Source organism: Desmodus rotundus, chromosome 7, assembly GCF_022682495.2.
Source record: "Desmodus rotundus isolate HL8 chromosome 7, HLdesRot8A.1, whole genome shotgun sequence".
NCBI classification, from domain to species: Eukaryota; Metazoa; Chordata; class Mammalia; order Chiroptera; family Phyllostomidae; genus Desmodus; species Desmodus rotundus.
The window spans coordinates 118,562,130-118,575,079 of record NC_071393.1 but is presented as its reverse complement, the minus strand read 5'-3'; the positions used below and the strand labels follow the sequence as shown (position 1 = coordinate 118,575,079).

The 12,950-nt window shown below is 47.5% G+C and overlaps 1 protein-coding gene across 2 annotated transcripts in view; it reads right to left on the bottom strand.

Annotated features, from left to right (window-relative positions):
• Positions 1–12,950, bottom strand: part of ADCK1 (aarF domain containing kinase 1) — a 127,774-nt gene that overhangs the window by 44,340 nt on the left and 70,484 nt on the right. For both annotated transcript variants that reach the window (XM_053928786.1, XM_053928785.1), the window contains exon 6: positions 7,171–7,329. In XM_053928786.1, coding sequence (XP_053784761.1) covers positions 7,171–7,329 — 159 coding nt within the window. The remainder of the gene's footprint in view (positions 1–7,170; positions 7,330–12,950) is intronic.

Sequence of the window (12,950 nt, the reverse complement as noted above, 5' to 3'; positions counted from 1 at the left end):
TGGGCCAACAGAGAAATCTGTGATTCTTTGTTACTTTGAACTTAAAATTCACGCTTGCTTGCTTTTTTTTTTAAGCCTCACCTGAGGATAGATATGTTTATTGGTTTTGGCAAGAGAAGGGAGGGAGGAGGAGGAAGAGAGAGAGAAACACTGATGTAAGAGAGAAACATCGATAGGGTGCCTCCTGTACGTGCCCCAACCAGGGGTCAAGCCCACAACCTAGGTATGTGGACTGATGAGGGATCAAACCTGCAACATTTTGGTGCACAGGACAATGTTCCAATCAACCAAGTTACCTGGCTAGGTCTGCATGGAGTTTCTTAAAAGGTATCTTTAAAAATGTAAGTACGGGCTTCCAGCCAAGATGGAGGCGTAGGTAGATATGCTTCGCTTCCTCGCACAACCAAAAGAGAAGGATAACAACCAATTTAAAAACAAAAAACAACTAGAATTGCCAGAAAATTGAACTGTATGGAAGTCCAACAACCAAGGAGTTAAAGAAATTCATCCAGACTGGTAGGAGGGGCAGAGACAAGAAGCTGGGGTGGCAAGGACATGTAACAAGGTGGCTGCAGACCCACATTCGCGTGCAGATAAGCCAGGAGGAACAACTGGGGAGCAAGACAGATTGCACAACCCAGGGTTCCAGCATGGGGAAACTAAAGACTCAAAACCTCTGGCTATAAAAACCTGCATGGGTTTCAGCAGTGGAAGAAACTCTCAGCCTAATAGGAAAGTTCATTGGAGAGACCCACAGGGTCCTAGAATGTACACAAACCCACACACCTGGGAACCAGCACCTGAAAGGGCACAATCTGCTTGTGGGAAGTGGTGAAATTGGATGAAAGCGGGTGAGAGCCAAGCAAGCGGCATTATTGCCTCTCTGATCCCTCCCCCACATAAGCACCACAATGCTGCAAAGTGGCTTGCCCTCCCTGGCAAAAACCTAAGGCCTCACCCCTTACAACATAACAGGTGTGCCAAGACAAAGAAACATGGCCCAAATGAAAGGACAGATCAAAATTCCAGAAAAAGAACACGTGACAAGGAGATAGCCAACCTATCAGATGCAGAGTTCAAAACACTGGTAATCAGGATGCTCACAGAAATGGTTGAGTATGATCACAAAATAAAGGAAAAAGTGAAGGCTATACAAAGTGAAATAAAGAAAAATCAACAGGGAACCAACAGTGAAGGGAAGGAAACTGAGATTCAAATCAAAGATTTGGAACAGAAGGAAGAAATAAACATTCAACCAGAGCAAAATGAAGAAACAAGAATTCAAAAAAATGAGGAGTGGCTTCAGAACCTCTGGGACAACTTTAAACGTTCCAACATCCGAATCATAGGGATGCCAGAAGGAGAAAAGGAAGAGCAGGAAATTGAAAACTTACTTGAAAATATAATAAAGAAGAACTTCCCCAATCTGGCAAAGGAAATAGACTTCCAGGAAGTCCAGGAAGCTCAGGAAGCTCAGATAGCCCAGGAAGCTCAGAGTCCCAAAGAAGTTGGACGCAAGGAAGTACACACCAAGGCACACCATAATTACATTACTCAAGAGTAGAGATAAGGAGAGAACCTTAAAAGTAGCAAGAGAAAAGGAGACACTTACCTACAAAGGAGTTCCCATCAAGCTATCAGCTGATCTCTCAAAAGAAACCTTGCAGGCAAGAAGGGGCTGGAAAGAAGTGTTTGAACTCATGAAAGGCAAAGACCTACATCCAAGATTACTCTATCCAGTAAAACTATCATTTAGACAGAATCACAGAAATGGAGGTCACATGGAGGGTTATCATTGGGGAGGGATTGGAGGGAGAATGGGGGAAAGGTACAGGGAATAAGAAGCATAAATGGTAGGCACAAAATAGACAGGGGGAGGTTAAGAATAGTATTAGAAATAGAGAAGCCAAAGAACTTATATGTACAACCTATGGACATGAACTAAGGGGGGGAAGGAATGCTGGAGGGAGGGGGTGCAGGGCAGAGGGGGATAAAGGGGGAAAAATGGGACAACTATAATAGCATAATCATAAAATATACTTTAAAAAATAAAAAACCTATTTTAAAGAAATTAAATAAAAATGTAAGTGCAAGTTTGCTGCTGTTGTTCGTGGCTTCCAAATGAAAGGGACACATTTTGGGGTTAAGTTCTTCCCTCAGTGTGTCTGGAACTGAAGCTTGGCAGTGGGCACTTGAGACTCTGGAGACTGGCAGTCAGACAGGTGGGCAGACAGGACCTCCCTGGGGCAATGTGGAAACAGCCAGGAAAGAGCCACCAATGGAAAGAGAAACCCAGAGGCTTTCTGAGGTTGCCAACCAGGATCAGGGATGTGCTGGTTTCCCCCTCCACCACCTCCCTCACCTCTCCCCAAACGCAACCAACCCAGTCTGACAACAGAAGGCACCCCTTCTTCAGTTGCTTAGATCTGAAATGACGGAAATATCAAACCTGGGAGACAGGCATTGGTCAGGGGAGCTCAGGGAGGACATTGCCCCTCAAAGGATGTAACACAGAAATGACTGCAAAATGTGAAACTGCTCCCTGCTCAGTTAGGAGGAACTTGGCTTGACAGGGGGACTTGATGCTAAATCACCATGTAGGCAGGAGGATTTGGGGTGTAAGGTAAAATTCACTTCACCCAACACCCATGTTTCACCACTGAGCCTTCCTTTGCTTCTATCAAGTACAGGAAAGATGAAAGAGAAGAATTTTAAAGAGGTAATGAGAACCACTGTCCCGCAGCCCCACAACAGACCAAACCTCAGGAGGCTCATGGCCAGGGCACCTGCTGACCCCACAAGCAAGGTCACACTCTGGTTAGGATTCTGCATCCAGGGTCTCCTGTCACAAAGCAGAGGCCCCACTACTGGGACCTCTACCTGCATCCATAGTGGGGCCAGTCCTGACTCCAAGAAAGAGAGCGCAAATTACGGAAAGGTCCAGCTCAAAGGCCTGGGCCTTGGTCTCACAGGCTGGCTTCCGGCTCTGTTCCTGTGTTTTGGTCAACACACCTGTGAAGCCAGCCCTGGCTTATCTGGACCAGTGCCCATCACCCAGGGCCACACCCCTCCCATCTTCCAAGCCCAGCAGAGCAGAGTGCAGACTCAGAGCCAGACTGCTGGGCTAGAGCCCCAGCTCTGCCACCTCCAAGCTCTGTGACGGTGGCTAAGTTTCAGAGCCACTCTGAGTGCCAGTTGTCCCACCTGTGAGATGGTGATGACGATGACAATGGAAGCAACACGCCCAGCTCCCGAGTGGCATGTGTGGATGGATGCCTGGTGCTCAACACAGAAGCACTCACCTAGCAGCTGCTGGACAAAATCAGCTGCCATGTGACAGCCATGTAGCGCTTCACATGTGGTTCTGACACACAACCAGAGCTCACGGTTAATGTCACCGACGGCTCAGCACCATCCCCACAAGTTACCACATGGGCAGAATAGCATGGTGGTTTAACATGGACGCTCTGGAGCGGGCTGCCTCCATTCAGAGCCTGCCTCCCCGCCTGACTAGGAAGCTGTGTGACCTTGGGTAAATGGCTTCATCTCTTGAGGCCCAGGGTTCCCATTGGTGACATGGGGATAATAATGACAACTCCCTTGTGGGACTGTTATAAGGACCAACACATAAATACATGTAATGCACTTTAAAATTATCTAACACAGCATAAGCATGTAAAAAATCTTAACTGATATTATTATACATCAGTGGTTCTTAATCTTTGAGAGTCTTAGGAAACTATGGCACTTCTCCAAAAGCATGCACATCGTCCAATGAGGTTCGTCCACAGTGTCTGGACAGCCCCGGGCTCCTAGCCTCACATTAGGAAACCGTGGTGGGGAGGTGGTGAACACACCATGCAGTGCACAGATGATGTGTTATAGAACTGTACCCCTGAAACCTATATGATGTTATTAACCAATGTTACCCAAAAAAGTTCCATAAAAGCTAAAAAAAAGAAAAGAAACCATGGAGTGGCGCTAGTCAGGAGATGATGCCCCCACCAACCGCCACCTCCATACGGAAAGGCACACTCCCATCTCTTCTAGTTCCAGACTCTGCGGTTAAAGACTTCTCCCTCCTACCTTGTGCTGCCTGTCTCCCAGGGCAGTCACAGACCTCACTGCGTGCCCTGTCCCTTCTCCCAGTACACACACTCTGATGCCAAATGCACAAACGCCCTGGGCTTGACCGTTAGGCCTGGCTGCCTCCTCACCCTCTCCCTGTCTCCCCAACACCGCATTTGCATTCAGCGCTGGTCTGAGGCTCGGAGATTGATAGCACGGGGCTGAGGCTGTTAAAGCCCACTGGAAGATGCCTCACACACCGAGAGGCAAACTCTTTGCTGAGGCTTAATTACGCACAGATGTTGTGATGGGGTGCCAGTGTGCAAAAGCAATCTATCTCCGGTTTTAAGAGCTGAACTGGATTTGCAGCACAAAATCTGCTTCCCACTTGTTATTTGTTTAGGCAAAATTAAGTACTCAGGAGCCTTAACTCTACCCTCGTCTTAGGAATGGTGTGCGGGTTTTAAGAAGCAGTAGGCCAAATCGTTACATTAATTATTTACCCATTTGGCATCCTCATTTCAAATTTTTGTGGTATTATTATTATTACATGTCTTGGTCTGGCAGATGCCAGTTGGCCCCAGCCAGGGGACAATTTTGCTGTTTCCATGGGAACAGTGGAGGAGATGGTTCTGTTTGTCTGGCTCATAGTTCTAGCTCTGAAGAGCACCCCTGCTGCGTAAGAGGCAACAGAGTGTCCTCAGACGGGTACCCGAGTCGAAGTCAGAAAATCTGGGCCGCAGCCCAAGCATCTCCACTCTGACTGCATGTACGGGATGCGCCGACGGTTGTTGCAAGGATTTGATGCCATCGTACCTGCACAGCACTCACTGCGGCAAAAGGAACATCCGGTAAATATTGCCTATTCCCTTGTATAACCAACACTTCTCGTAATCCCACTCTGAGCTCCATATCCTGGGTGGCTTTAAGGATGTCCCCTTGGGCATCCACAGAGACATAGTTAAGCAGGTCTCTGCCATAGTGTGACCAGCCTGTCCTATAGCACATGTGTGTGTCTGTCCCCCAGGCAGGAGCCAACCACCACTTACTCATCTACACGCTCCCCAGCTCCTAGCACAGCACAGGCTCAGGAAATGCTCAATAAATGTGGGATAAAGGAAGGAAAGAAATGGGATATGCAAGTGGAGGCTTATTTTAGACTCCGCAGCATCAGGCAATTAGTTGATATCATTACATGTCTGAGAGAGCCAGGCACTCACTGAGCTGGTGATGGGAACTTCAAGGCTGGGACAGTGTTACCAGATCTGGTCTGCACATCTGGATGCACAGACCCTCTGGGCCTGTCTATGATAGCAGCTGAGAAGAGGCCAGGCAAGCAGACTCGGGCCATTGAGACGGACCTGACTCCCAACCTACTGGCAGAGCTCACCGGGGCCAGCGGCCCCACCTCCCCGCAGAAGCAATGTGCCAGAGCACTACACTGATCACCCCAGCTGTGGCTTTTCCTCTCGTCAGCCAAATTTTAGGATTCTTAGGTGGCTAGTGTAGACACACCCTCAGTCTCCCCACCTCTGTTCATCAATCTGAATAGCAGAAGTATAAATACTACCTCCATTTCTCACGATGTCTTCTAAGCCACATGAACACCTCAGTCCAGAGCAAGAGACCTTCCCATTCCATGTCCTGAGATACCCTCCCCAAGAGCAGTGCTTCTTGACAGCCCTGGAAAAGCTCCTAAGCATTTCGTGACTCCCCTCCCACATTCCCCAGATGTCCTGAGTTAGGAGAGAAGGGCTGATCCCTTCTGAGAGTTAACAGCCAACCTTTCCGTATAGATTACCACAGGGCCCCAACCCCTGCGCCATGAACAGGTGCTGCTGGGTAAATGGATACAAAGCCCGCGGAGGACAAACTGCGTTAGAACAGCAGTGTTGACCTACATCTCATTCCAACCCCTATGAGCCCTGCAGGGGACATTAGGACTGTCCTCAGAGACCAGCGCCAGTGCCAACTCCTCAGCAGAGCCTTCCCGCCCTTGTCGGCCGTGGGCATCCCTTCTTCTGAACCGTTGGAGCTCTTGCCAGCAGGACCCCTCACCAAGCTGCAACCGTGTGTAGTTTGACATGTTTCCCACAACTGCCTTCTATTACACAGGCAGTTCTACTGTGATACTCGAAAACACAAATTTGTTCCAGTGCTGGTGACACATTAGGGAACAATTTGATCATAGTGCAAATCTTGCATTTGCTAATGTGCGCTGCCACCCACAAGAAATGCCATGCAAACACAGAAAGCTGCACCCAGCTGAACCACACCACCCAGGAAAACACAAGACACACGTATCTCAGACACCACCCCATGTGATGTGGGTCACCCCCACCCACAGCTGGTGTCACAACTTTCTGTCCAATTCCAGACGGCCCTCCTTCCACCACCTCACAGTAACTCGCCAGTGGCTCCTCTTCTGATGCCTACTTCGTAAGCCGAGGTCAAGGCGAAGTGCCACGTGTCCCGGCGTCTCATGGATTTCATGACTATTTAACATGCACCAAACTATGCTACCACTTTGATCAGATTCCTACCTTGTTTTATTTTCTGTGTCACTGGTGATGTTCTGAGCGTTTTAAGCACAACCTGTTTTCCCCATGCACCCTGTGCTTTCTGTTGAGTGACTGTGCATACTGTGGATTTTCCTAAGAACGCACACGTTTGTTTTGGCAGAACCGACTGTATAGTAAATGAGCTACTGTAATACACATAAAGTGGTAGGAACAGTGCCATGGTACAGTAGCATTAGCTATCATCATCGTCATCACCACCAGCACCACCATCACCCCCATCATCATCACCATCGCCCCATGTTTCGTGGAGGCAGAGACTACAGTTTACAGGCCTTTGGGTAGCAGCACTCAGTGTCTTGAAACTATAGATCATTCAATAAACATCTGTCTGATTGACTGACAGGGAAAAAATCACATGTGGTATTTCTTTGTCATGTTGCCTTCCAGGACTTCAATGTGCATCATCCAGGAAGATGTCCCCATTCATGTCCTGCAAGGGGAGATGCTCGGGGCTGGGATCAGTCCTCCCCTGCACTCTCCCACCAAGCCACCATGCCCCCATTGCCCTGCCCCCTCCTACCTTTAAGAAGTCAAATTGCTTGAGCATTTGGGCCACTTTCTCCGCATTCCTCCCTTCATTGAGGAAATCCAGCTCCAAAGGCAGGTTCTTCTTGGCTTCATCCACCAGCCACATGAACTCAAACTCTGGAAACAGCTGCTTGACAGCCAGAAGGAGCATCTGAAATCCACCAAGCACCCCATCGGTCAGCTCATAGCACTCCACCAAAGCACCCTGCCCTCCTGCCTGGCTCTAAATGTTGATGACTCCCCAGACCTCCCCCGGAGTAAGGGTGGGTGGGAAAACTGCTCCCCTGGGGCCCATCAACGTAGTCCAAATCCAAGATGATAAAAAGCCACCAGCCACCAGCAGTAACGACAACTACCACTTGCTGAGTGTTCCCCACATGCCCAGCACTGGCTCAGCACTTTACTGAGTTACTCTACTTCATCTTCACAGCTCTGGGAGGCACACACTCCATCACCTCCCCATTTCACAGATGAGGAAGTTGAGGCTCTGAGAGTTTTTAAGATTTTTCTGAACTGGCCCATCGAGGAAGCAGAAATAGAATTCCACTTGGGCCTGCCCAGCCCCCAGACCCTCACTCTCTAGCACGTCACTGAACTGCTGCCTTTGCTGCTCCCAGATCTGTGCTCCGTGGTCCTGTTCACAGAGGGCTGGAGCGTGCTGCCACGCCGGAACTGCGGTTTGCTTTGTTCATTTCTGAGGCTGAGTGGTTGGTACCTCAGCATTTATGTTACTTTCTATACTTTTTTGTACATCTAAATTATTTTGTGTGAAAAATTAAATTGGAATAAGAAAACAAGGTTAGGTGATACAAGAGAAGTAAGAGATAAGGGATTTGACCACATGGACGAAAAGCTCAGATTTTTGGCAATTTGCCCCCCCTGGGGATTGGATTCTTGAGTGAGGACAGGATGAAAAAGGGGGTTTTGGAAGACTTATCTAGCATTTCAGTTGTTGGTTTAATGATGTGAAATTAAATGTCACTGGCAGAGAACCAGAGTGCGGGGACATCTACAGAGCATGCTCCAGCCCCTCTGCGGGAAGGGACTCGGCTCTGAGGCTACCTCCCCACCACAGCGGTGGATCTGAGACAGCCTCACAAGTTCACAGGCAATGGCTCTCTAGTGGGTGACTGAAGCTGATGCCAGGGCCATGGAAGAGGTTCCAGCATTCCAGGAGGGAAGCACAGTAGGCAACTCTCCTGCTCTCTAATAAGCCCTCCTGCGAGACCACCGACCAATCCTCCCAGTCATTCTTGGTGCAGATTATAGTCCAGGTTCTCTGAGAATACCCATCTTCACCCTGGCTACAGCAGAAGGACATGAGCAAGAACTAAGGAGCCAGGGGCCCGTTGGTACCTTTCCCAACTGCAATGCACTAAGTGCTTGTGTCCCCCCTACCCCAAATTGGTATCTGGAAGCCCTAACCCCAGTGTGATGAAGCTGGGACGTGGGGCCTGTGGGGGGCTAATTAGATTTAGGTAAGGCCATGAAGGTGGGCCCCTGTAATAGGACTAGTGTTCTTATAAATGGAGAGAGACCAAAGCTCACTCTCTCTCTGCCATGTAAGGATACGGAGAGAAGGCAGCTGTCTACCAGCCGGGAAGAAAGTCCACCCCAGGAACTGAATCGGCTAACACCTGCATCTTGGATTTCCAGCCTCCAGAACCATGAGAAATAATTGTCCCAGTTTAAGCCATCTAGTCAGTGGCATTTCATTACAGCAGGCCTAGCAGTCTGAGACCCCATCCAGTCTATCCCAGAGGATTTACTGGGCCCCACCTAGGAGCCGTGGCTTACGCTTTTCACCCTGGTCTGTAAAATTATGCCAGACACTGTGCTAGGCACAAGTGGTACAAAAGAAATAAAACCAAAGCAGAGCCATTAAGTACAAAAGCACATACGGTTTTGTTTTTAAACCCAAGTCGTAGGCTATGTACCAGACGCCGTTCTGAAATAATCATCACACGGGGCTATTACATTCAATTTCTCTCAAAACTCTTTTTCATTTGGCTGCAGTCTAATTTCTTTTAAGTCTTGTCTAGTGTTTCACAGGCTACATCTGTGACCTTACGCTAATCGATATAGTTCATGTTTTGTTTCTGTTTGTGGCACAGGAAACTAGAAAGCAGAGGTGGCAACAGCTAAGCCCAGACTGCAGGTGTCAGACCCAGACACCCGGGCACAGTGTCCTCCAGCCATCACATCTTGTCACGATGCCCTCAGATGGCCCTTAGCTGCGGCCAAAGGGGAGGCAGAACTGGTGCACAGGAAACAGGAGCCCCTGCCCGGGCCACAGCCAGGAGCACACACATCATCTTAGGTACCTGAATTCCCCTCCGGGCTCTGAGTTGAGGCAAGAAATCTCGTCAGACTTCAGCTCCAGCCTAAATTCCAGAGGTTTCCACCCAGTAGGCACACGGGAAGGGGCCACAATGAGGCCGAGTCATTTGTTCAATCAATACTCACAGATTACCTCCTAGGGTCATGACCCTGGGCCAGACATAGGTATACACAGGAAGTCACATGCAAGCTCGTAGGGCCTATACCTGGGGAAGAGGCTTCTAGCTAAACAATAAATCCTCCTCACTCACTGTATGGTCACTGTTATTTGTGAAGTTTTTAATTATCATTAATATCCAAACAGCACTGATCAGCACATTAAAGATTTTTCTGTTACTCATCAATTATATAATTCTTACTAGCACTATTGGTTATTATTAATACCTAATGTCCTTAATCATAAAAGCAGTCAAAGATTTTATTGACTGGTATTAACTGCTAATAACTAATTAGTGAACTAACTCATAACCCCCCCAAAAAAAAAACTGTACAGCACTCATAAAACTCGTCTCTTAAAGCATTCTGTGGGTGGAGTGTGAGTTACTCCCTTGGTTACTTTACAGTGAAGGTCAGTTTGAACGGAGGTCCATGACTCTTGGCTCTCTAGGAGGGCACCATCCCTGTTACAGCAAGTCACCAATTTGCAAATTTGGTGCCAGCTACGAAGCCCAGAAAATGTACATGCTCACATAATTCTGCATATAATGCAGAGGGTTTACCAATCCCTTGGACTTCAAGGGAGTTGCAGGGGTGGGGGTCCGATTAGGCATTGTCTGGTCCAAGTCTGAAATGGTTTGGACTGCTGCCACTTTAGACTTTTCTTGGCTGAGGAAAATAAAATTCAGTTTCACCTTCTGTTTTCACTCAATTCCCTTCTTAAGAGGCTGCCCTAGTAGATTCACTTAAGGTTGTTTTCTTTTTGTTTTGTTTTGTTTTTTTGACAACAGATGCAATCAACTAAAATAAAACAGGTGTTGTTATCAATTTGACTTTTTGATTTTTCTTCTGAAATGCATCTTCTCCATAAAATTCTCCCAATAGCCAATATTTTCAGCATTGTCTAGCACGTAGTCGATACTCAGCAGATGTTTGCTGGATGTTCATGGGAATAAGTGAGTGAATGAATAAATGAACGAAAAAATGAACATTTCAAAGGGTTTATCCTCTCCCCAGAGATAATTATATGTTCACATGTGTGTTATTCCAATGGATTCAGTTTTTCTGTTTCTGAGCTTTTAGTGGGAAAAGGGATTATATCTGAATTTTGGGGAACCATAGTTTTGGAATGCCTGAAAATTTTCTACTTGATTTGGAACCTTATGAATCAATCAAGGTACACTCAACAATTAATACTTCCTTCAAGGTAGAATAATGAAATTATTTTCCTAGAGGGTCATTGGCTCACAGGAGGAAAAATCAATTGTGGGCCATACAGAAATATAATGGAAAAAGTAAGAGACACATAAAAATGTGACTGCTATTTATAATAGCAAAAAACTGGAATGATCATTATTTAGTACCTACTACATGCCAGGCACTGTGCTACAAGGTACTTTATATATATGCTCTCATTTCATGTTCTTCTTGCCCATTTTACGGGGAAGGAAACTGGTTCCAGGAGGTTAAGGCACTTCTCAAGGGCACACAGCTTGTCATTTCAAATGCAGGACTTGGACCCAGGTTTGTTTGGTTTTTTTCTTCTTCTTCTTCCTTTATGTAGCCCTGTCTCGTGCAATACAATACAGGACGCTACAGCGGGAAGCTTGAGATAAGGCAGGAGAGCTTTGTAAACTGTACAAATGCAACTGAAAGGTGAGTTCCTGTTATCAAGTTATTACATATTATAAAAGAAATAATGTTCTTTGGAAAACAGCACACTAAATAGAATACCTGCACAGATCCACACTGTAAAAATGGATGTTCGACAAGGATCGAAAATCAATTCAGAACAATGTAAATAACTTGCCATTCATGGGTTTATCGTTGTTCTGATAAGTTACTGAAGTGCACACTGTTCAGGAAACAGAATTATAGGGTGAAGAGAAGCTTCCATGGGGTTGCCTACATTGCTGGGTTTTTAAAAATACATATCTTAAAAACTAAAATCAACTGTTGGATTCTGTGCCAAACACAAACATTACCTAGCCGCCCACTGCTCAGTCAACACACTCAGGGAAGAAACAAGAAGAAGGACAGCACGCGTGGAAATGTTCAAATAAGTCAAAAACGGGACTGTCACCGGTCGTCATTTTTAGAGGCCCTGGGATGGGCCGGGTGACTTCAAATGGTGGACCAGCGTCTGGTGCTCATCCCAACACTGCAGCACACCTTGTTGACAGGAGGTACACGGAGGACAGAGTACCCAGGCATGAGCTAGATTCTTTATGGGGTGTTCAGCATCAAACTCAGAAGCTGGAGAGATAACAGGGAGTGGCACAGGGTGGTGTCACTACTGGGGACCTGGGGATTATGATCTCACCACTGGCTCCCCAGTCATCTGAGTCCTGCCCTGCTCTCAAACGGTGAGGATGGTGGTGGGGTCCCGTCAGCTGAGCTCCCTGCTGCCACGGGCCATCAGGAACTGCTGAAAAGCCAGCCCGCCAGCAGACGGATGGACTCTGCCTTGTCGGTTCACCCCTTCCTGCTGAATCATTGTTCCAATCTCTGGGCCCAATTAGTCTGGCTCTGGACAGCCACTCAAATCAATAAAAGTCCTTGGCCGTGCATCTACAAGTAGAGATGCCCCAGCTATTAAAGGGACAATATCAGGTGATAATGACACAGCTGAAAAACACCCTTGGCTGTGCCTTTCTTTGTTGTGCAAAGTCACCAACGCCATCAGGTTCATCAAACACCACTTCCTGAGATTTGGCCTTCATCTCTCTGCCACCATTCAACAGTTTATCCCTGAGACTGTCCCCTTCTTTCCACAAGGGGAGGGCCAGGTTCACAACAGACACAGAACACTAGGGTGGCACATGCTACTAAGTGCCAACACAAAAGCCATTTCCCCCACCTTCCTGGCTAACAGAACCTCAAATATGTTGCGTCTTTCATGGCCTTCAAGGAGGGCAGGCCTTAGCCTGAGAAGGTGAATCATGACTGGCCAACGAGCCAATCAGAGTGGTCCCATTTCTCTTGCCGAGACTGATGTAGGCTTGGGCATGTGGCCTACTTCTGGCCAGTGAAAAATGAAGGGAATGCTACTGAGGGGCTCCTTTTTAATAAGGGATATGAGGGAAAAAACAGGACCTCTTTGGCATCTAGATGTCATCTCCTCAGAAATGGTTGCAGCTGCCATGGGACCACGAGGGGCACTGCCTTGGAAGGACACATCAGGATGGCAGAGCGGAAGACAAAGGGAACCTGGGTCCTTAAAAAGCACACTGAAGTGCTGGATTAGTCAACACTGGAGAAGTCAACACTACTGCC